We start from the raw sequence: 22,443 nt of genomic DNA on the forward strand, positions 1-22,443 counted from the left end.
TAGCGGCCCAACGGATTGAACGCGCTTAAATCACCCGTTTCCCTCAAGTCCCATAGTTACACTGCCCCGTGTTCTCTGCCCCCTGCTCCCTTGCCCTCTCCTTTTGTCCTTTTCAACGCTGTCTAGTACTGGCTCGCAGCGGCCTGGCAAGCCTTCAGCTGCTCCAGGTACCAGTTGCAAATTTGCATGTTGCCGCCATTGTCGTCCATGCACTTGGTGAACTGCTGCGTAGCGGCCTGGCAGTTGTTGCCCCATTGCTGCTGCTGCTGGGTGGCCTGGGCCTGCACCGGCTGCGGCGCGGGCTCCGACGAGCCGCCCGAGAAGAGGCCGCCGATGGCATGGCCGACCGATGAGCCGATGGCGACGCCACTGCGTACAAAGTTAGCATGTTACCCCCCTCCCATTGTCTTTTTAAATTCCTCATGGGCATTCGGGAGAGTGAATCGTCCTTGTTGGGTGCAACCCTCACCACGCTTGCTCTGGGTCGGATTCTTTTCCCGGGGCGTGGTCATACGTACGCGGCGGTGCTGGCCATCTGGCCAAACAGCCCGGGGCCTTGTGAGGCGGCCGGCGCGGGAGCCATTTGCTGGGGAGCATGCTGGGGAGGAGCGGCCATGGTGGTGGCAGGACGCTGCTGCTGAGGCATGGGGTTGGAGGCAGGCACCGTGGGACGGGTGGGTGCCCGTGAAGGCGCGGGGGCGCGGCCGACGGATCTGTTGCGAGGCATCTTCTTCGGTGATGAGGTTTTTGGCGGTTGGGAACGGTGGAGGAGGAGGAGGAGGAGGAGAGTTGTGGCGGATGAGGGGGATATAAAAATGGGAGAAATGGGCAACGCGGAAGCTTGGAGAAGAGTTGGCGATGTTCTGGAGCGGCTGGAGGACGTGGCCAATGGGAGGGGGCGGGTTTGCAGGCGTGGGCCGGGTGGCCTCGGGAGAGTGGCAGGGGTCCAGGTACCTACTTAAGTAGTCATCGTGCCTTGGCTGTTTATAGCCCATGGAGGATTCAATGTTGCTTTTGTTTTATATTCATATTGCTGGTGTTTTGTAAACCACCATGTTTTTCCAGCTGCAGCATCATGGTTTGGCGAGGAATTCAAGCATTTATTCTTGTTCAGGTCCATCTAATCAAAACAGTGTATCCCGACGCCATGCTCCGTGACTATGAATGACCATAATAAACCCAAGGATGGAAAGGGAACAAAAGCGTCATTCGTGTCCAACAAAATACCCAGTTTCCAGCCGGTCAGCCAGCAATGCTTCCGGAAAAAGAAGCCATGAAGTGCCAAACACCACATCTCCGTGGCTCATACCACCACGATGTGTCATCCACGATACCCCCATCATTTCTGCTTCCCCTTCCCCCTTCCCTTCTGCTTCCTCTTCTTGTTCACCTGCGCATCACTTCCCGATCCCCCAGATGCAGCCGATTCATCAGCAGGTCGTTTCCTGCTCTCCACCGACTTGAGCAGCGCCTTGGCACGCTCTTCAGCAATCTTTTCAGCCAGCTTGCTGCTGATAGACTTGTTGTCGGCCTACATTTCAAAAGAGGTCAGCTCTCGTATGCTCCCCCAGCAGATTTCTCATGGATAAAAGGGGGGCGTGAATCCACGTACCAAATCGGCCTTCAAGATCCGAGCCGCGGCTTCCTGGTTCACCACCAGGCTTCTCTGCGTCTCCGGCTCCTCGGCGGCTTTGATCTTGCCGAAATACTGCTGCACACGCTTCAGTTCAGCGTATACGGGGTGGTTCTGGGCGTCTACGCCCTGGAGTCTCAGATAGGCTATTAAACAGCCAAGTCAGTAACAGCCCGTCGCCCGCAAACAGAGGGCGAGTGACGCATGCTCACAGAAGAGAAGGGATTCGATTGAATAGGCTGTCAGGGAAAATAGCTTGGCCTTGTCGAGGAGCGGTAATTGAGACGCCTTCTCATTGAGGTTGTTGAGCAACGGCGCGAGCGCATCTTCGAGGTTGTCAAGCTGCCGGTCCAGCCTGTCCAGGTCGGGGCTGATGTCTTTGACGTCGCTCATGCTGAAAGTCGAGACGGTTCTTACGCTGCTGGTCGATTTCGATTTATTTTTGACCCGTCTTGGTTTTAGTGGAAGTCTTGGATGGCTTGTAAAATCATTTTGCAAAGTCAGGGTGCTGGTGACGCAGAGCTTTTTTGATGTTCGACTGTCTACGGAGTATCGCGTTGCGTCTCCACTTTAATTTTGGGTTGCTTGCGGGCTAACCTAGAGCATTACCCAGCGCAACAGGACTTAAAGAACAGCACATTACCGAGGCAGCTTTGTGGAAATAAAATAAACAGCCATCACTATTTAATCCATTTGTTTATTATTTTATGGCCGGCTTCGTTAACTCCATGGTCTTTTTTGAATATTTGATATACTAGTCATGGTTCAACACTAGCATGGATGTCAATAACTGCGGGTGTATGAAACGCAGGCCGAAACTTGGCGAGAGACATCGCATCCCTCACATTATTGCACGAGCAGTAGAAGTGGGACGCACTCCCTCCAGGATATTTCTATCCATCTTCTCGATTCTTGTCACATCTAGGACAATTGATTCCTTCTCGCAGCCCGATGCCTAACGCTGGCATCGTCCAGAAACATATTGCAGTCTATTTCATCTGCTCCGCAAACTTGCACCACTTTGTTGCTCCTATTACCGTTACGCAACATATCGGTACACTATAATTGCAGCCACGTCTTTACCGTCCAGTCATCAAGCTTCCCAGGTTTCTCCACAGCCTTTGTTACCAGTTCTTCCGTTTGACGCTTAAGCATCTGCCTACGGATGGCTTCCTGATTCGCCAAAGCATCCGCTGAAGCGCCAGGAGCTGACGGTATTTCGGACATCCCAGGTATTGATATCTCCGGGTTTGACATGCCAGGTAAGCCCGGTGGCATAGCTCCTCCAGCCGTCGATGCGCCTGGGCTTGGAGGAGAGGCGCCGCTAGCTGCTGTGCCGGCCATAATAGCTGCAATGTCAGCTGGCATCTCGTGAGGATCATTCTTCAGGCGGTCCCTGAGAATCAGCATAGATGGTACCCGCACGTTTAACTTTAATTGAGAGTCAGTATACGAGTGCTACAACACGTCATGTGCCTCGAGCAGTGCGAACGTAGAGACAGTCCTGATACAACAACTAGCTTTACGTACCTGAGACAGCAGGTTGCCATATCTTACACCAAGAGTGTTGCCAATAGACTTCAAGCGTCCCTTCACCCAAGTCCTCTGAGAGTCTGTGAGATAATCCTGGCCCTGAATACAGGCCAACGGCCAAAGTAAGAAATACCCGGCTAAGCCTTTCTCTGATGTGTCTTCTCCGCAACCAAACACGGAATGCGTCGCGTGACTCCGCAAGTCCTTGCGCTTTGAGAAGAGCCCCATTTGGTAAGGCACCGAGGCAATAATATCCGAAATTGCCTCAACGCAAGTTCTTACTGTCGTCGCGTATTCTGAAGTCGTACGGTAATCAGCCGGGAAGTTGATCCAGGCTGTGCAGCGTATCGTGAGTGACGCCAGTACAATACGCATACAACGCATAACATTCCAGAAGTTTACAACCCATAAATCGACGTAGGCGTCGATACGGCCGGGAAAGACCTCGGCCTTTGAATAATCGCACCTTGGATTGTACGGCTCCCATGCAACTGTTTTCCACATATATTGCTCTGGCAGTTCTCGAAGCCAGGTGACGATTTCCTTGTCCAGGGACTTGCAATTTTGTATCGTGTCTTTCATTAACTCCATATTTTCAGACGAGCGAGTCACTGTGGCGAGAAGGGCATTGACCTCGCTCTTGAGCTCTCCCACACGACTACTGAGTTGCTGGAGCTGCATGCTATACTCGTTACTACCCGGATCGGTGACCCACCAGTCTACGTCAAGTGTTGGTGGTTTGCCAGTACTAAGGGAATGAATAATCTAGTCATGGCCCATTAGACTTGCTTTAAGAAGGAGAGTGGTGGGAACAAAGACGGGCGATACTAGTACTTACCATCTGGGTTCGGACAGCAATGAATAGGTCCAGGCCTATTTTGCTTCGAAGTTGCTCCTGACCTCTGGACTTGACAAGCTGAATCGCACCTTCGATGTGGGAGCTCCATGCTAGCATTCCAAGTGTCTTTGCAGTGATATTCTCAAAAAGTCCAAGTAGCAAGATGGCAGCCAGAGTGTCGTCTCGTTTTGTCAAGACTGGGTCCTTCAAAGCTGTGAAGGTACAAGCCAAAGCCTTCGTGTAGCAGCCCAGGGCGGCCCGGTCAAAATCATTTCCAGTTCCAACACGGTTGTTGAGAGACGCTAGAGAACATGCTTTGAACGCATAGAGAAAGTGCTGCGATGGCTCCGGTGTTTTTAACAAGGGGAGTACGAACTCCAAGAACCCACGAGTAGTTGCTAAGCCTTGTTTAGGAATCAAAACATAGTTGGAAATGAAGTGACAGGACGCAAGCTCGTCTACAGCTAGCGGTGGCGGAGCTTGAATCGACTTGTCGCTAGACGAGCGTGGAGAAGGCGTGCCAGTGCCTTCCATAGATAATCCGTCGCTTCTTCCTGACTTGGGTGCGAGTGATGGTGTTGCTGATTGCTGAGGTTTGTCGGGAACTTGTGAGCTTGCACTACCTCCTTCGGAAGTCGGATGAGATTTGTTGACGTCTCGATACCCGGGACATACGCGTCTGGCCTTTGCGCACTGCTTGCAAGTAGGTTTTGTTTCGTCACACTGTATTATGAACCAGTTAACGAGTTTTTCGAGTGCAATGACAACAACCCGCCAATTGGTTTATTCCATGACTGTACAAGCAGAAGAGTTGAGTATGGGCATGGGCAAATCATGTACCTTAATTCTGCGAATTCTGCACATTTGGCAGCCCCGCGAAGGCTTGCCACCGTACACCATGGTTGCGGTTCATCCAATTTCTATCTTCGGATGAAATGACAGCATGATGAAGATTCGTGAGCTTCCAGAAAGAGGCGGGCCACATTCCATGATAAAGGAAGAAGTCGGAGGCTTGCTGGCATGGGCCACTAATTATCAGTCCGCCGATGTCAATTATCATGGATTATGGCGTTTCTCCACACATCAGTGTCTGGGCCTCCACATAATCCCGGCTGTAGGGAACTGCATTTGTGGCGCTGTGTGGAAAAGTGGTTTTGTGTTTGCTACCGAAGTGAAGACTCCCAGAGGCGTTTGATGGTTCCAAAGCCAATGCTACACAAAAGTAACAATCAGAATGCCGCCTTAGTCCATCATGTACGGAGTACATACGTGGAACGGGGTACTCGGTACGTGGTGAGCTACGCCAGTGGCAAGGTGGCCAGGCTTAGTTGCTTCAAGGGGTGGTGATCTTTTCTGCCGTCGCCAATTGTGGGGCACTGGAGCAAGTGAAGTGGCTAGCCACTTGGTCACTGACAGGTACTCGGTAGTATTTATTATTATTAGCAGGATGGCGGAATCATTGACTGATGATATTGGTGCTGGGGACCGAGTGGACGGAGTCCTCAGAGTCTTGTTAGGGCTTGTTGAGCTGTGTGAGTACAGTCCATGCGGTCGCAGCGCACGTTTTCCGTAGCCAAATTTGCCGATGACTACTTACTTTAAGTACTAACTCAAGGTACTAGGTACCTACTTAAGTACTTAGGTACCTGAGGTAGCCAGACTAGGCCACGCCGCTTCCTAAACTTCGATCAAACAAGGATGATGGTCCGAGGGTTTCATGAAGGCGACGGGCAATAATGTGGTGATGCAGGTCCGCTCCGAGGAGTCCAACCAGCCCGCCCTGTGGTCCTTGTGTCTCACAGCGCAAGCAGAACCAAAATGGGCATCGCTTGTAGCTCCGGGAGGCGATTGCATGTTCGTGCATTCTGTGCCGTGCCCTTGCAGGTGGCATTGCGACAACGGCATGAAGTAGTTACGGGAGGTGTCGAGATGTGACCTTACCTTCGGGAAGTTTGGATCAAGTAAAGTTTTGTGTCGGGGACTTAATGTCCTGCAGGAGCGCATCATGACGCTTTGGCCAGTCAAGTGCTCTTTCCTTTTTTTGTCATCAAGGCCCAAGACTGTACTGTCCGCTCTTGCCATTTGATTCCTTGGGTTCCAGGTAGGTATGGTACTTGAAGAATCTACATGCACGCAGCACGGTGACAATATTTTAGGCACTTCAATGTTACCGCCAGTCATCTCAAAAACCAAGGTCGAACCCCTCCGTGGTGTCATTGCTGCGCAGCCATTGGAGTGCCCTGGACTAGGAATAATACATGTCGGTTTGTGCCTGGACCTTGCTTCGTAAGTCTCGTATTTGCATGGTTGTCACATTTGATATCCAGAGCTCCTGACTTCTTCAGGCAGGCGGGACCGAGCATCTCTTCTACGGAGTAGCGAGCGCTGGTCTCTGGCCGTGATGCTCTTGCGCTGATTCTTGGTCGTCTTTTAGGTTGATTTGGCGACACATACGCACTCACCCAAACCAATTCAACAAAGTCACTGCCGCGTTTCGACTCCGAACCGTCTCTCCCCCACGCCGATGGCTTTTTAGTTTGGTCCGGCTGCCGTTGCCGCATGTGATGATCGACCGGCAGTGCTGAGGAAGGGTGGACATCAAGCTGGGCTGTCCGTCCGAGGCGACGTCTGGACCCCTGCTCGGCCAACGTCCCCTAGTAGTACTAGTACTAGAGGCTACTGGGTGCCGCAGAGCTGGGTCAGATTAACCATCAGAATAAAAACTGGCGGGAGGAGCGCTTGCGTCTCGTTTCGGCTTCGGGAGCTACCTTCAAAGGCTAGCAAGGGCTAGAACTTAGAAGGCTTCAACCGGTCGCCATTGGGCCTCGGCCCCTCAACTTTCCCCGCGTTACATGTTGGGAACCCCGTTGTCTGGAATGAGGCAACGGTATACTCCGAGATCCCTACACAAGCGATAGTACCCAGAAGATCCTCATGCCTTGCAAGGTGACGACCAGACCGTGCCATTCGCCATTCTGCCTATCGAGTAGCAAACGCCGCCGAATTTTGTCCGAAGGACTGGATTAGTGTCCCACACTCCTGACGGATGCCAGTGTCGCACAAGACGTCCCCAAGAAATGATGCCAGCAATATTAACAAAAAGTACGGAGTATTCCCAAAATAAAGAAAACAAAAGACCCCGGCACGTCTCAGTGCATTGAAGAGCCCTGGTCCGAGTCCGCCAGTCTACATGACATGAAAGCTTGGCATGGTTGCAACAAGGCCGTCCTATTGCTAGAAAATGTCAAGCCCTAAACCCTGCGCGAATCCTTCATGTAATGGTACGTCTGCGCATGCAGCAACCTCCATGCCTTCGGCCCGCCAGCTGAAGGCTGCATGCAACCGGCAGAGTCTATGGTCCTTGTCCTAATACCAACAAGATACCCGGCCGTTTGGACAGAGAATGGCAGTTAGAGGCAACAACCCAAGAACATTATCGCCCGAAGACAAGGTTTCGTCAACCAACAACCGTACCAACCTTGCTCGTTATTGAAAGAGAATGCTAGGGATGCCTGCTTTGTCGAAGGGATAGTGACCTATTTATTGCTTCAGTTGTGGAGCCATTAAAGCGTGAATGGTTCAATGTTGCCATTCGGCCCCAGGATGGCACGTTGAACAACGATGCTACATAACCTAGGTACCTGGGTAGTTAAAGGGCAAGTGCGATGGTCACAATTGTTGAACTGCAACCTCAGCCCAGAGCTACGTATCGTCAAACATCAGCTGGAAGAGGTGGAATCAGCAAACAAGGTCCTGTGTAAAAGAATAATATGACTACAGTCCGATGTGTGTACTTCGAGGACAAGGGGCCCCAGCTACAGCTAGTCACGATGCCTTGGCTTTGCGGGTATACAATTATCTATGTTTATGCACGCATATGAACCAGGTGGTTGGTTTCGCTGGGCTCGATGAAATGTTTCAAGTCTTCAGTTACGGTGGAACCCGCAGCGTTGTCTTTTGATATTACTGACACTCTGACAGAACAAGTGATGCAACGCCTACACTGTAGTGTTCTGATGAAAGCATGACGAGTACATGGCCATGGCCCCATAGCATGATTGACTGGGTTAGGATCTTGCAGCGACATCAACGAATTTCGCTAGCAGGCAACTCAATGAGAGAATATGTCAGTCAGCTCTCTGTAAGTGTGGCATATGATGTCTATCTCAATTCTTGGTCATCCATAGTAATGCTTTACACAAAGCTGAAAGAAACGTACAGCTTAATGAAGCCCTTGTTTAGTTACACAATAACCAGGCCAAGGCCATGTTTCTGGGCGACATAGCGTAAACCAAACGGCCCATAGGCATGAGTGTCATCATCCGCCCAGAGCAACTGCAAGCCTCGTTGAACAACTCGCAGATGCTGCATTTGGTACCTGCTATTCTTGAGACCATAAATGAGTCCTTCACGCTGTTTTGTATCCTCCTTGCAAGAGCCTGCAATGAAAATCGCCCATAGAAGATTTGTTGAGCATGGCGAGTTCCGCAGGTATGCCGCCAGGCGGATTGTGCTGTCAATCCTTTGCTGAACCTCCTGTCTGGGACCGTCACTAGGAGACGACAACCAAGCAGCGACAGCGCAGCATAAATGTATAATGTCTGGCGTAGGCATTCTGCCGCTTTTCTCTCCTGCTCCCAGTCAAAGATGCGAGCCTCGAGGCTTGCCGTTTCCTGCTCGAGGCTACATCTGGCAACGGATCCATGGCCCACGCCTTAATGCGCTTCACCAAAGCTTCCTTGGCTATATTTAAGTCCTTGGACGGAGAATTTGCTCCCTGTGCTTCTTCCGCAAGCCCGTAGGCGAGATGAGAACCACTGACAGCGAGTATACTATGCATGAGCAACGGGTTGGTCAGCGCCCGCGGAAGTAGGCATGTTATGAATGGGTTCGGAGACAGCACGCCGGCAAAGACCATGGTAGCCGTGTCTGTTAAGTAGTGTTGGAGGAGGAGATGCGATTGCGAGGTCAGACTTGTCCCTGCCTCCATGGGAAGCAAGGAAACTACGTTCAAGTGCAACGGGGTCTGATACTCTTCCGTCTGGAACGCATATCCCCGACTCTGCTGTCGTCTCTCTCTGCCCCGACATTGGGTTTGGGAGGCTCATCAACCTTGGGCCAGCAGCCCAGCCCGTTTCTCATACAACCAGTACAGCGAGGCTGGGATTCGTCGCAGTTCTTCTTACGGCAGCAACATGTCGTACATCCGGTCTTCGTTCGCGCATGCCTGATATGGAACTTTGTGGGGAACCTGGCCGATCTGGAGTCCGGAGTCTCCGGAGGCCTCGGCGACCGCGGCCGGCGATGGACCCAGCCCATACCATCCATCTTGTTCAGATCCAGCACAAGAATGAGATGCGGAGAAGCTTCAGCCCCAGAGTTAAGAGTAAGCTGCCCGGGGTGGAAAGTGGGTGAAGCGGGACGACGTGAGATCTGAGGGGCGGCAACTGTTCTCATAGGATGTGAGTGTGTCTGTCATTGCTGGAGCCATGGCTGAATCCATATATATGGCGGTGCTTAGGCCCTTGCCATCCTTGCCTAGGACGCGTGGACTGTGGCTCACAATGGTGTTTTGAGCTCCGAGAATTGGGAGCCAGCGATTCGATTCGGTCACATCGCGGCTAGATTGTCGATATCTCTTGGCATTTTATGTGGTAACCATCGTGTTTGAAGACATGGTGACATTGAAAACATACATTTTCTGCTATATATTGCCCAGCTCAGCTCGACATCTGGAAGAATAACTCACTCATTCGTCCTTCACTTTTCCAAGAGGTACACCCTGAATCATTTTCCAAGCACGACATCTCAACATGGCGACAACCCAAATCGACAACTTGGACGTTGTAATAGTTGGAGCTGGCCTAAGCGGTCTCCGAGCAGCAAGAGAAATACACGCCGCAGGCCTGAAATATGTTGTCCTGGAAGCTATGGACCGCGTGGGCGGCAAGACGCTCTCGGTTCCTGCATCATCCAAGGGCACTGGCGTTGTAGACCTGGGCGCGGCTTGGATCAACGATACAAACCAGTCTGAAATGTATTCGTTAGCCCAAGAATTCAGCTTTGATCTCGTCAAGCAACGAGATGAAGGGGACTCAGTGGTCAGAGCCCCAGATGGCAAAATTGACAAGGTTCCCTACGGAATGCTGGCAAAAGTACGTTTACGTTATACAATGATACCAAGAAAAGCGCGGTATTCCTAATCTCGTAATATTAACCATGCGCGTGTCATAGTTGGAGCCAGAACAACTCGAGCGGCTCATGCATCTTCTACAAAAGATCGGAGAGCTTGCCGAGAAAAGCAATACCAGCGATCCTAGCCTCACACCCAACGCAGAGACACTCGACTCGGTGTCGCTGCACGATTTTGTGGCAGACAAGTTCAAAAACGAGGATGCAAACACTCTCGTGAACGAGCTGGTCAAGGCACTTGTGGGGTTGGAAAGCAGCTATCCCAGCGCATTGTACTTTCTGGACACCATCAAGCGCGCAGCCGGACTTGCAAACATGATTTCTGATGGGAAGAACGGGGGGCAGTACCTACGAAACCGCCAAGGTGAGAATGCCACCCATCTCCTATGAAGACATGCGTAGATGTATACATCAACACAGTCACAAGATCATGAAGTAAACTAACGTCCATGGCTTCAGGAAACCAGGGTTTCAGCGTTGAAATAGAACGAGGGTTGACACCCGGTGCCGTCAAACTCTCCAGCCCAGTCACGAGCATTACCCAGTCCGCCACAGGATGCGTCGTCGAATCCAAAACCGGGGACAAATACACGGCCAAGAAAGTCATCATGTCCCTTCCAAGCTGTCTCCTCCCCACTGTCCAATTCTCCCCCGGGCTGCCACAGCCCAAGCGGCTTCTCAGCCAATCCACCAAGCTGGGCTACTACTCAAAGACAATTCTTGTATTTGCAGAACCGTGGTGGCTTGCCGCCGACCTATCGGGGGTATACACGTCTACTGGTACTGCGATTTCCTTCACGCGGGATACTTGTGTCCCTGAAGATGGCCAATACAGCATTACGTGCTTTCACACGGGAGAGACGGGGCGCTCCTGGTCTCGTTTGTCCGCGGAGGAGAGGCGGACCGCCGTGCTCGCGGAATTCAAGACGGCGTTTGAAACCGCGATGGGGGAGGGGATTCCCGATCCCGTCAACGTCATCGAGAAGGAGTGGACAAAAGACCCCTGGACATTGGGTGCGCCTAGTCCCGTGATGCCTCCTGGGCTGCTTACAAGCGAGGCGGGCAAGGCACTGTATGAGCCGTTTCGGAACATTCACTTTGTTGGGACGGAGACGGCGGATGTGTGGAGGGGGTATATGGAGGGCGCGGTTCGTTCTGGACTTCGGGGCGCGAGGGAGGTTATTGATGCTTTGGGGGGCTCGTCCACACGTTAGGGGTTGGTGCGCCGACATGTTCAAGGTTTTCTGATGACTATGAAATAAGTATGAAAATGCGAAGTAGTTTTAGCCGCATTGTACGGACATCAGTGGTATTATGAAAAATTCTTAAAAAAAAAAAACCCAACCTTTGTGTGAAGGAGCCTAGCAAAACAGATTTTAACCGCGACAAGACCATGACCAAGGCGAGCCCGTTCGAGAGAGACTCGGAAAAATTGACAGAATCTCACTTGACGTCCATTTTAATCACAGTCTTCCCGATGCCGCCTTTTCCCTGGTATGAAGTCATGGCAGCCTGCCTAACGGCCTCGATGTCCTCAAACTTGACCGTGAGTCCTACAACAGGCTTCAGCTTTCCGGCGGCGACATGCTCACGCAGCGCATCTAGGTCAGCACCGCTGGGATCCAGGAACATGTACTCGTAGCTGACGCGCCACCGCTTCGCGCGCCACTTGCGCATAGAATCCAGCGTGTTCAGCACGGTGGAGGCTACGAACGGAATCTTGCCCGAGTCGGACGACCTGGTGACGGCCGCATCCTGCATCTGTTTGCCGGACGGCGTGGTGGAGATGGAGACGACGAGGCCTGTTTCCGGGACCATCCGGCTCAGGAACTCCATTGCCTGGCCGGTGGTGTCGAGCATGAAGTCTACCGACTTGGCGGGGATGCTGGCCGCAGGGTTTGCCTGGGTGTAGTCGATGACTGTGCGAATTGCCCGTCAGCAAGGGGCCCGTCATGAGGGGAGGAATTTGAAACTTGGGGCATAGAATCAACTCTTTGGTAAGTTGTTGGACATGTAGGCGTGAAAAAAAAAAAAATACATACTCTCGTCAACGACGCCTTGGCCAAGGAGTTCGGGGACTCTGGCCACCTTGGATGTCGACACGGTGGTAATGACCTTGCCTGCTCCAAACACGTTCTTGGCCAATTGGCACGCATAGGAACCTGTTCCGCTGACTAGAAGGTGCAATATCTGTTAGCTAATGGATTATACTGGATTGCTTCGTGCTTGTCGGGATGGAGTGGGAGGAGGGAAATACGCACGGCCGGCCGGTACAAATACCGTCTTCCCGGCTAGTGAGCCGTTGTACTTCTTGAGGGCCTGGAAGGCCGTCATGGCAGCGAGAGGAAGCGAGGCGGCTGCCTCAAAGGACAGGGATGCCGGCTTGAGAGCCACGTAGCTCTCGGGGCATTTCGCAAACTGACTCCAGGATCCTGTGTTGCCAGAGTTAGTAGTGCTACGGCGGTTAGATGTACCAAGTCAAGAGGGACTCTGTACCTCGATGAGATTCAGGCAATCGGATGTACACCTCGTCGCCGACTTTGACTCGCGTGACGGTTTCCCCAACGGCCAGCACGATGCCGGCGCAGTCGTATCCGACCTTGTATGGAAAACTATGCGAGACGTGTAACTTGTAAGCGACAATTGGGCCATCACATGTGGTCATGGGAAAGGGGTTTGAAATGATGGATACAACTCACGAGTCCTTGAGCACCATCTTCATGGCGCCGGCGGCTTTCTTCACATCAATCGGGTTGATGCTGGCCGCATGAACCTGGATAACCACATCACTAGGATCGCTGACCTCGGGCTTGGGCAGAGACGATAGCTGGTACCCGGAAGGATCCGAGTAGGCCGTCGTGTTAATAGACTGCATCGTGGCCATGGCGAATGCAAAATGGCAATGTTTTTAATGCGCGGCCAAGGTGAGTGTTGAGCGGCTCGCCGGGGTTCCTTTTAGGTTTCGGTGAGGAGAGGTAAGTTTCCACGTCAGCCAAGTTGACATCCGGGTGCGATGCTGCAAAAGGATAAAGTCTATTTGCGCGTGATTGTCTTTTTGTATCGCGATGGCAGGTCTTTATTGCAATTCTCTTCCCTTCTTTGAGAACTTCCTCTGTTTAGTCATCTGGATCTACATGGTCAGATCCATTCCGGTGCTTATGTCTCGGTGCAACCATCATGCCGGTAAGGTCTAACCCGCAACTGCACAACAGTGCCGACGACTCACGAGTGTGGCAATCTGCTGGAGATGCGGACTCGTTTTCGCCTAGAGTTGTATTTCGTGGGAGCAGCTTGACAAGTCTACCCAATTGAGCCACAAATTTGCCAGCGACTTTTGATTTGTCAGTGGAGATGAGGCGCCGAGGCTGATCAAGGGTCGGAGTTTTGCGTCGAACACTAATTTCACCGTTATCGTCCGTGTATGGAGATCTGGAGAAAAAAAAAAAGACAAAGAAAATAAAACAATCCGCACTCTAAACTCCGTAGTCCGCAGTCCAAGAGTAGGAGTTTCACAAAAGACCAAAATGGCATTTTTATCGAGTTTACCGACCGACGCAACCTTATTCCAGACCTGACCCTGCCGAGATTCCAAGCTGGTTTCGATATTTGTTCTAGAGAATCCGTCCTACATCCACCGCTCAAGTTTTGCTTTCAAGCATAGAGTATATGGTACGATACTGACCAGACATGCGTACAGAACGGTTAACTCTTGATTGTGGCTCACCTAGAAGCTGCTACCTGGCTGCAAGTTGATCGGAGCGAAGATCATCTATTACATACTAACATTGACCTCTGTAAATAGCGGAGTATGTGTTGATTTCACTAGCTCATGTTGTCCCTATGCCACAAGAGTAGACACGAGCGCATATAGGCTTATGACTTGACATGTAACACCTTGTATACCTCGGAAGCAATATCGTATTCCACCAGCTGTTTCAACGGCTTCGTCATTACGTTTGGGAACCACCCTGTGCTGTGTCAGTGTCTCAACAGGATTCAATCACTAAAAAGAAGGAAAAACAAGAAGGGAGAGAAATGGGACAAAAGGCTATAATCTTGGTGGCATGCTTACCTATCATCCACATAAAGGCGTACATGATGTATTCCTCGATGGCCGTCTTGTCGCGCTTGCGGTTCTGTGACTGTTGAGCGTGATCGAGAATCCTCTTTACGTGAGGCTGGCGGAGATCCATGTATTGTTTCGCTGCCGCCCTGATGACCCCTTTGTAGTCCGTGGGATCATGCCCACCAGACTCATAGGCTTTTCCCAAGTGGTGGCTGAGAAAGAGAGAGAAGCACTCGACGTCTTCCAGCGCTTGGGAGCTGCCTTGGCCAGAGGTAGGGGGCAGCGCATGCGCAGCATCCCCAACCAAGACGACGCCGTCCCGCTCCCACGTTGGCAGCGGAGGCACGATCCACGTAGGATACATGCTCGTCACCTTTGAAGTCTCAAGGACTTTGCATATAACAGGATCCTTCCAGTTCTTGTGGCGCTCGCGCAGCTGTTTGAGTATGTCTTCCTTGTCCACCGACTTTGGATCGGGACACTCGTCGACAGAATATGTTGACCACCAACCGACGCTCTCGCCTGGTGGTGAAACATGATAAGGAGAGTCGCGATGGGGTGCGTCGAGTGCGCTCTCTGCGATGAAATACCCAAAGAAACCGTTGCCGCCCATGACAAAGTTCATCGATCCAATCTCAACGTGACCTTTGACGAGCGAGTAAGGGACGAAGCCACCAACTCCGCAAAGACCCCTGCAACACTGTCAGATGCCGATTTTCAACTAGGTGATGCGAAAGACTCACTCATAATGCGGGGGGAATGGATCTGTCTTTTCACCCGGAAATAATGCCTTCTTGGCCAGGCCCTTGAGCCCATCGGCGCCGATGACTAGATCTGCCTCCGCAGAAGGACTCCCATCGACGAAACTCACCACATCAAGGCCATCAGACCTTGCGACCACTTCAGAAACTCTCCTTGTGACAATAACGTCGTCCGGGATCCTCTTGCGAAGTTCCCGCCACAGCCCATGGCGACTACACGCAACGGTATTCATGGTCCCTTGTCCCTTTCCATCTAAAGCTGGCTTACCGGCGGGCTGCATCCGTGCCAGAACTTTGCCATTTTTGCACTTCATGTTCATCGTGGCACAGCTATATCCGCCGCGGACGATTTCACGCAGCATGTTCTCATCCAGCCGCTTGATGACGTTGAGGCCATTAGCAGCAACCCCCAGACCGCCGCCCACAATGAGAGTGGAGGAATAGGTTGGACCATTGCCGCGATCATCAGAAGTAGTGTCAATATTTGTGTCGTACGCCTCGTAGATTGTGATTTTGTGCGCTTCTCCAGAGGGTGGTTTGGGAAGATGCTTCCGCAGTTCAAGGTAGATTGTGCAGCCTGCGATTCCGGCTCCGATGATGATAATCTTCATATTTGTGATGTTGGTCTGAGCAAGTTAAGTATGCGAAAAGAGGTGTTTGTCCGTCATCTAGCTTTTTTCAACCAAGAAAGAGACGTCCCATCATGTTTTATACTTTTTTGTTGAGCCATGACGTTCCGTGTAAAGAAACCCAAAAAAACATAACTGATCGAATGAATTAATCAAATGTTCCCAATTCGGCCTGGGGGCCTGATGAGGCGCCAGGTGGCTGACAGGTGCGAACCAGCCAGCGGTGAAACACACGCGGCAAGTATGTATCCTTCGCTTTAGGAATGCCACCTCGGACTTCTGAGGATTGCCGAGCTGACCCATTCAAATTCAGTATGCAGTTTTTGGAAATATTTGCGATGAGACAACCAGACGTACCTTGTGGCGTATCATGGCTGTGTCAAAGACGAAAATGTGGTATTTGTCGCTTGCTGTCACTAATTATGCTATGTGATGACTTCATATGACATGTGGTGCATTTGACTTTTCTACTTCTTCCTTCCTTCCTCTTGTGACCACCACAGTCGCGCGGCGATGACCACAAGTCTAATCTCGCTTGAGCCCAACTTTCCCCGTCTTTCGTAGACCGACTGCTCCCCATAAAGTGCAGACCATCATGAGGCCAAACATGGTCCAGAAGCTTGCCCTGAGTCCCTCCATCACAGCCATTGGCATGCTCTTGCCACTGTTGTCCTTGGTCACAACCGTCGACACAATTTGCATTATGCCCAAGACGAGCGCCTGGCCAAATTGAGATGCGGTATTGAACACGGCACCGGCCAGTGCTTGCGTGTCATCAGGGAAGTTATCCGAGATGATGATTAGACCCACTGTGAAGAGTACATCCGTGCTCACCGGTGACAGCAGCTGGGCAATGAAGGCATTGGTCCAATACGGGGATTGCACCTTGATCGCGGCCATTAGGAGAGGAGAGATTGAACAGATCACGGATGACCCTGTCACAAGCCACAGAGCTGGGACTCTGTCGACAAATAGACCTGTAGTGAAGTTGAGAATAACCCCAACGACTAGACTGGGTATGATTCTGAGGCCAGTTTGAAGAGCAGAGAGGTGCTGGACCTCCTGGAAACTGGAATCCTTGTTAGTACAGAAATGTTGGCTAGTTACTGGTTTCGCACTTACAACAGACTGGAGAACAACTCCATGGCTGTTGTTACACCGAACGAAAGAGCCACTGTACCACAAATGCTGGAAAACGCAGTATTCTTCCACAGTGAGTTGGGAATCAATGCTGGTTTGCCTAACCGGACTTGGCGATGAACCCAGCCAATAAACAGCGGCAACAAAATCCCAATCAAGCAAACGAAAACAATACTTTCCGGGTTTCGGATCCTTTTTAGATCGACACTAATAGTTCTTCAAAGACTGTAAGCTTGGGAAAAACTGGTGTAAACAGGCATGAACTTACGCAAACAGGTAGGACAGCAACGCCATGAAAGCCGATGCGAGCAATGCGCCAACCCAGTCTACTCGCTCCTTGCAATTGCGCAAGGTGCCCCAAAACGTTCTTCCGTAGAGGGACTTTGGCAACGCCCAGGTGGCAACCGCAGAGAGGACAAGAGTCAAAGATCCGTAAATATACCAGCCTGCTCTCCAACCGAGGAGATCTTGCAGAACGCCCCCAAGAACTAGGCCAAACGAGAAACCCAAGGGCTGGCTAAGACCAAGGCAGGAGAAGGCAAAGTTCCGTGGTCTTCCACGTGGAAGGGTGCTCGTGACAATGGCGACAGACGACGCAAGATGCATGGCATAGCCAACGCCCTGCAAGGCTCGCATCACAACCAGCTGAGGACCTGTTTTGCTTGCACCGGAGGCGAGTATGAAGGCCCCTGTCACTATACTGCCAGCAAGATTAACCGTTCGTGGGCCAATTGAGTCGGCCAGAGAGCCGGCAAGCAAGATGGTAGAGGCATTGGCCAAGTTTGAGACCGAAGTTGGCCAAAATGCCAACGACGGATCTAGCTTGACATCGGCAGTAATGGTAGGTAGGCTGACGACGACAAGGCCATTGACAGCGCTGGAAGCGAAGTTGACTCCGGATAGTTGTATGATCACGGCCACCTTGCGGAACGGAGACATCTGACGAGCTTCGTCAAACGAATCACTGGACTCACTGGCGCTGCTGGTTTCTGACAATTGCCGCTGAGCAGTATCGCGAGTGTTGAGCGTCACAGATGGCGCCAAGGCCACTTGCGTTTGAGTACAGGTTGCCATGATAATCGACTCATCAACGACGTAAGGCTTTAAACTGTCTTCTTCGACTACTGAAATGATTTGTAGTTTAAACAATATCTATAAACGTATGTCGGTCAACGAGGGACCGGCCCTTATTTATATTGGCCCAACCATGCTTCGCACGACATTCACTGTCTGGGCTGGAAATTCCAGTTAAAACCGAGAGAATCCTCCAACTCAACAAGGTGACAAGCGACCCACTCCAAAGGCGTAATTTCTCCCTCGGAAAGCGATGCTTGTTCTCGTCTGTTCGCGGGAGTTTCTTCCGATTCGCCTAGTCACTTAACGGCAACAAGGTCAGCCATGTTGGCAACTTCTGGCACATTCTTGGCCCTGCATTGTCGCGACCGGAGTCTATTCCGAGCGAATCTGCATGGTTTCAGTTGACGTAGGACCGAAGGGTAGGCAACAGGGCTCGATACACTTGTGAAATTGAACGAACAGAGATAGAAACTCCCTAAATAGGAAAAGGCAAAAGCTATTCAAGTGAACCTTACGTCTTCATGCTAAACGGACAGCCCTGCAAGCCATCTGCGGCTCTGGCTGTGCTGTTTGGCTGCGGTCAAGTGTGGCCAGGTCTGTGATCGACCTGTGATGGTTTGAGCTTGGCAAATCAGAGGCTGTGTTTTGCAGAATTTATGGGGCTATTCTGAGTAGGAACTGCTGGCTCCTGATTGGCTCACGTGATGGCGATTTTTCAAGGAGCCGGAAAACTCCATCATTTCTCGGGCCGGGATCTTCATCACCTCATTGCCTTGCTACTCTCCAGCGATTGAGCTCAACTCGACGTTCGACGCGAGCTTGCGACCCGTCAACAAGACAGCCGATAAGACAATCCATTCTACTTTCCTGTTGTATTGTCTAATGTGAGCGATAGCTGGGTACTTCTTCGGGACACCCGCCTTCGCCACACCTTCCCCTTGCGACGTTCGCGAGCCTCTCATAATAGCCTTCAAGGTGGCTGGACTAAGAAATTTGCGGTTATCCGCACGGATATCTCAGAAATACACATCATGTATCCGAGGTAGTCCCTGTGATGGCCGGGTGGCCAGGTGTCGTTACGGCACTGTTGCTTCGAGCACTGATGGACGCAAATCGCGCGAGCCGGCGCCTCCGAGCAGTACAGCAAACCCGCTACAACGGCCATGGTCGATCTCATCTCAGCCCGAGCCATCAATAGCCAAGCCGCGGCCAACACCTCAGTTCTACGTACCTTCCGTGCTGCTCCCCAAGGAAGCGGCAAACTCAGCGACTGTACACAAAATTCATATTTTGGGCGACGATGAACGGTCCAAATTTATTGCCCATGCGTTGTCAAGCGTATACGATTCCGTCGAAATGCTTGGATGGAGAAGCAGCCCTTCCTCAAAATATCGAAACATCCAGAAAGTCCGTCCTCACAACCGACGGTCAGCTGTCAACGTCGAAGCCAACCTCGCTATGCCTCGGGCCATTACCCAGAGCGATGATTCACGGATTGACCAGCTCGTGGTATCAGGCCGAGGTCAAGAAGCTGTAGAGGCTCTACAGTCGGTGAAAAATCGAATCGATGGAAATACTACAGTATGTTTGATGAATGATGGGCTTGGTGTGCTGGAGGATGTGAGGAAGAAGATTTTTGAGGGATCGGATGTCGCACCAAACTTCTTGCTAGGCCACATGAGCCACCGCCTGGCCTTTAATCGAACCTACGACTCAGTTACCCAGCTCAAGCAAGGCCAAACAAAGTTGACCTTTGCCGAGGCGCCTCGTATGCGCGTCAAGGATATGCACAAAGTCGAGTCGCGACCGAATTTTGTCAAGACATTAGAAGAAGCAAAGGACCTACATACGACACTGACTCCGTTTGACCAATGGCTTCGATTTAAGCTGCCTACAGTCATCTTCGATTCTGTCGTTGAGCCTGTATGTGTGCTCCTGGAGATGCCATACCAAGGCTTGCTGCAAAACCCAGCGGCACAACGCATGATGCATAGTTTACTGTCCGAGATAATCCAAGTTCTCGAAAGCATGCCGGAACTAGAAGGATCCACAGTTATCAGAGACTATGTCCAAAGCAAGGGCATTCGAAAGTTTATGTACAGCAGAATAATGGGGAAGCGATCACAGCCAAGCCAGCTGGTGAGGCGAATTGAGAACGGATTACCAACAGACGTGGAGTATTTGAATGGATATTTTCTGCGCCGTGGTCAGAAGCTAGGATTGGACCTGCACATGAATTTGATGATGCGCGATATGATCAAGGCGAAGCATTCTCAAGCAATCGAGCGACTCAACTCATTTATACCGGTGGAGGAGACATCCATACCGAGCCATTTGGCATTCAGATATAGGACAATGCCACGGTGATGGCTGTACAATAGCTGTATTGTTTTTATTATGTATTTCAGCATAGCAAGGGCGTGTATAAAGGGTTACATTTTCAATGGTGAAGTCTAGTCGAGCCTAGCCAACTATTCCGTGACTTGCCAGCATGTCTTGCCTGAAGATACCGTACCAAAAACAGGGTCACCTACCTAACAGGCTGCTAAACAACGTCATTATTCGCCCAGTCCGTCATTTTGCGTTTCGTTGAATTGTTTCTACTGTGCTCACGTGATGCCCACTGAAGCTATCTAGGCTGCACCTCCAGCAGCAAGCTTGCCCCGCCGTTACCTCGAACCATCTCCAATCCAAACAAGTCACCATGGACGACTCCGAACTCGAGCAGGTACCTCTGCTTCGTACCCCTTTCCGTTGCAAGCCCATCTAACTAGCTCGCGATAGATCAGAAGGGCTCGCCTCGAGCAGCTCAAGGCGCAGTCCGGCGCAAGCAGCGGTGGCCCATCATCCAACAACGGCGGCCAGGACCAAGAACGCCAAAAACAGCACGTCTCCCACATCCCACATGTTCCCCCTGACGACCGGGCCCAGCGCACTAACCCTTCTTGTGGATGTTTAGACAGCAAGATGATGCTCGCCAGCACATATTGAATCAGATTCTGCACCCCGAGGCCGCCGACCGCCTGGGCCGCATCAGGCTCGTGAAGGAGCAGCGTGCGACGGATATCGAGAACAGATTGATCACGCTGGCGCAGACGGGCCAGCTGAGGCAGAAGGTCACTGAGACGCAGCTGAAGGAGCTGCTGAATGCGATGGCGGATAACAAGGAGGAGGAGAAGATTGTGGTGAGCAGACGGAAGGGCTGGGACGACGACGACGACGACCTGTTGGACTTGTGAAGGGGCAAAAGAGAATATTGTGCGCGAGATGAAACCCGGCCTGGATTATACTTACGATACCATGATTTTTTGTCAATCAATTCGTTTGATGCTGCGGGTGATTCGTACTGATTCTCTTGCGTGGATTTGTGCCACTGTGGTTTGGTTGATACAACGGGACAAGTCCATGTCTATTTGAAACAAGCGCTTACTATGCAAAATACTCCAACAAAAAACGCAGCTCTGATATGATACACTTAGATGCCCTTGGCCTTGATCTCGTTCAATCTCTTCTTCTCCTCTCTCGCGGCCTTCCGTATCGCCCTCAGATCAGGAGGCTGCTCAATGCCCAATTCCCCCCTCAGCTCCTCGACATCCCGCTCCAGCTGCTCTTCCCAAAAGACATTAATCACCTCCTTGCTTCTGGATCCATTCCGCAACGCCCAGGGCAGGTAAATGTCCCAGAAGCGCTGTCTCTCCTGCGGCTTCATGGTCGCGGCCGCAAACATGCTCAAGCCCGGCATGGGCAGCAATGTATTGGCCCACTCAAACGCCTTGAGAGCAACTTCGCCTTCGCGAACAATAGGCAAGCCGGTGATGGAGTGGTAAAAGTCGTGGCATTCGCGGTAGCGCTGCATGACGTATGCGCACTCTTCGTCGTCGATGTAGCGGGTTTCGGAGCGGGTGTCGGGCGATACGCCCTCGCGGTCGAGCCAGCCCACGTAGGTGCGGCCGACGGTGTTCTCGGGGAGGGAGCGGAGATAGGACATGGAGAGGGTTTTGGATGTGATTCGGGGCCGGAGGCGGAGGATGCGGCGACCGGTTGGGTCGGCAAGCATGGCGTCGCGGAGGCGGTAGATGAAGTATGGTGTCGCGGTGGATTCGCCCACTTGCGCGATGAGGTCTAAACATGTTAGGTACAGAAGCTCGGGAGAGAAGCCATGACGGATATGTTGCATACCGGCACGGTAGGGATTGATCAGTGCCATGGCACTGGACCCGATTGCCATACCGAGTCGCTCGAGCTTCGTGAGAGGCACATGGCCGGGATAGTTGGGCGCTGGTCGGTTCAGCACCGAGAATTGTCTACGGTTGGATTGCGAACAGCTTGCGCATGTTAGAGCGCGGACAGCATGGCGAGCTGTCGTAGCTGGCTGAGCTCGTCGCAATGCCAGATCCATTTAATTGTCGAATTGGGAAGCTGGCGATTATACCAGCGTCAGAGGTTGTGAGACGGAAGTTCATGTAGAAGATGTAGCCTAGTACATAGGTGCCTTGGTGGAACGACGATGGGACCAGACGCTTTCCTATTTGGTGGGTCCAAGTAGTAGTTACCTTCATGAGTTCCTCGCAGTG

At 51.8% G+C, this 22,443-nt stretch overlaps 10 protein-coding genes across 10 annotated transcripts; 3 read left to right on the plus strand and 7 right to left on the minus strand.

Annotated features, from left to right (window-relative positions):
* Positions 1 to 122: 122 nt before the first annotated feature.
* Positions 123 to 727, minus strand: MAA_03756 (CHCH domain-containing protein; the record flags this gene model as incomplete). The annotated part of the gene is made up of 2 exons (XM_007821754.1): positions 123 to 369; positions 519 to 727. The coding sequence occupies 2 exons, from the start codon at positions 725 to 727 to the stop codon at positions 123 to 125; spliced, it is 456 nt and encodes a 151-aa protein (XP_007819945.1).
* A 612-nt stretch (positions 728 to 1,339) lies between these two features.
* MAA_03755 (exosome-associated family protein) lies at positions 1,340 to 2,026 on the minus strand (the record flags this gene model as incomplete). Its single annotated transcript, XM_007821753.1, has 3 exons — positions 1,340 to 1,531; positions 1,613 to 1,779; positions 1,846 to 2,026. 3 exons carry the CDS (start codon positions 2,024 to 2,026, stop codon positions 1,340 to 1,342), a joined length of 540 nt encoding a protein of 179 aa, XP_007819944.1.
* Positions 2,027 to 2,692: 666 nt separating this feature from the next.
* Positions 2,693 to 4,904, minus strand: MAA_03754 (Zn(2)-C6 fungal-type DNA-binding domain protein; the record flags this gene model as incomplete). Its single annotated transcript, XM_007821752.1, has 4 exons — positions 2,693 to 3,064; positions 3,164 to 3,931; positions 4,005 to 4,727; positions 4,845 to 4,904. The coding sequence occupies 4 exons, from the start codon at positions 4,902 to 4,904 to the stop codon at positions 2,693 to 2,695; spliced, it is 1,923 nt and encodes a 640-aa protein (XP_007819943.1).
* Positions 4,905 to 9,817: 4,913 nt separating this feature from the next.
* MAA_03753 (Amine oxidase) lies at positions 9,818 to 11,410 on the plus strand (the record flags this gene model as incomplete). The annotated part of the gene is made up of 3 exons (XM_007821751.1): positions 9,818 to 10,159; positions 10,239 to 10,560; positions 10,656 to 11,410. 3 exons carry the CDS (start codon positions 9,818 to 9,820, stop codon positions 11,408 to 11,410), a joined length of 1,419 nt encoding a protein of 472 aa, XP_007819942.1.
* Positions 11,411 to 11,639: 229 nt separating this feature from the next.
* MAA_03752 (Alcohol dehydrogenase superfamily, zinc-type) lies at positions 11,640 to 13,080 on the minus strand (the record flags this gene model as incomplete). The annotated part of the gene is made up of 5 exons (XM_007821750.1): positions 11,640 to 12,115; positions 12,239 to 12,370; positions 12,458 to 12,628; positions 12,693 to 12,808; positions 12,896 to 13,080. The coding sequence occupies 5 exons, from the start codon at positions 13,078 to 13,080 to the stop codon at positions 11,640 to 11,642; spliced, it is 1,080 nt and encodes a 359-aa protein (XP_007819941.1).
* Positions 13,081 to 14,069: 989 nt separating this feature from the next.
* MAA_03751 (extracellular salicylate hydroxylase/monooxygenase) lies at positions 14,070 to 15,634 on the minus strand (the record flags this gene model as incomplete). The annotated part of the gene is made up of 3 exons (XM_007821749.2): positions 14,070 to 14,164; positions 14,269 to 14,954; positions 15,006 to 15,634. The coding sequence occupies 3 exons, from the start codon at positions 15,632 to 15,634 to the stop codon at positions 14,070 to 14,072; spliced, it is 1,410 nt and encodes a 469-aa protein (XP_007819940.2).
* A 543-nt stretch (positions 15,635 to 16,177) lies between these two features.
* Positions 16,178 to 17,866, minus strand: MAA_03750 (MFS transporter; the record flags this gene model as incomplete). The annotated part of the gene is made up of 3 exons (XM_007821748.2): positions 16,178 to 16,721; positions 16,775 to 16,984; positions 17,061 to 17,866. 3 exons carry the CDS (start codon positions 17,864 to 17,866, stop codon positions 16,178 to 16,180), a joined length of 1,560 nt encoding a protein of 519 aa, XP_007819939.2.
* A 1,359-nt stretch (positions 17,867 to 19,225) lies between these two features.
* MAA_03749 (2-dehydropantoate 2-reductase) lies at positions 19,226 to 20,236 on the plus strand (the record flags this gene model as incomplete). The annotated part of the gene is made up of 1 exon (XM_007821747.1): positions 19,226 to 20,236. One exon carries the CDS (start codon positions 19,226 to 19,228, stop codon positions 20,234 to 20,236), a length of 1,011 nt encoding a protein of 336 aa, XP_007819938.1.
* Positions 20,237 to 20,573: 337 nt separating this feature from the next.
* Positions 20,574 to 21,108, plus strand: MAA_03748 (DNA-binding TFAR19-related protein; the record flags this gene model as incomplete). Its single annotated transcript, XM_007821746.1, has 3 exons — positions 20,574 to 20,597; positions 20,654 to 20,776; positions 20,833 to 21,108. The coding sequence occupies 3 exons, from the start codon at positions 20,574 to 20,576 to the stop codon at positions 21,106 to 21,108; spliced, it is 423 nt and encodes a 140-aa protein (XP_007819937.1).
* Positions 21,109 to 21,344: 236 nt separating this feature from the next.
* Positions 21,345 to 22,268, minus strand: MAA_03747 (coenzyme Q biosynthesis protein Coq4; the record flags this gene model as incomplete). The annotated part of the gene is made up of 1 exon (XM_007821745.1): positions 21,345 to 22,268. The coding sequence occupies one exon, from the start codon at positions 22,266 to 22,268 to the stop codon at positions 21,345 to 21,347; it is 924 nt and encodes a 307-aa protein (XP_007819936.1).
* Between the last annotated feature and the right edge of the window lie 175 nt (positions 22,269 to 22,443).

Source organism: Metarhizium robertsii (assembly GCF_000187425.2).
Source record: "Metarhizium robertsii ARSEF 23 chromosome Unknown MAA_Scf_3, whole genome shotgun sequence".
NCBI lineage: Eukaryota > Fungi > Ascomycota > Sordariomycetes > Hypocreales > Clavicipitaceae > Metarhizium > Metarhizium robertsii.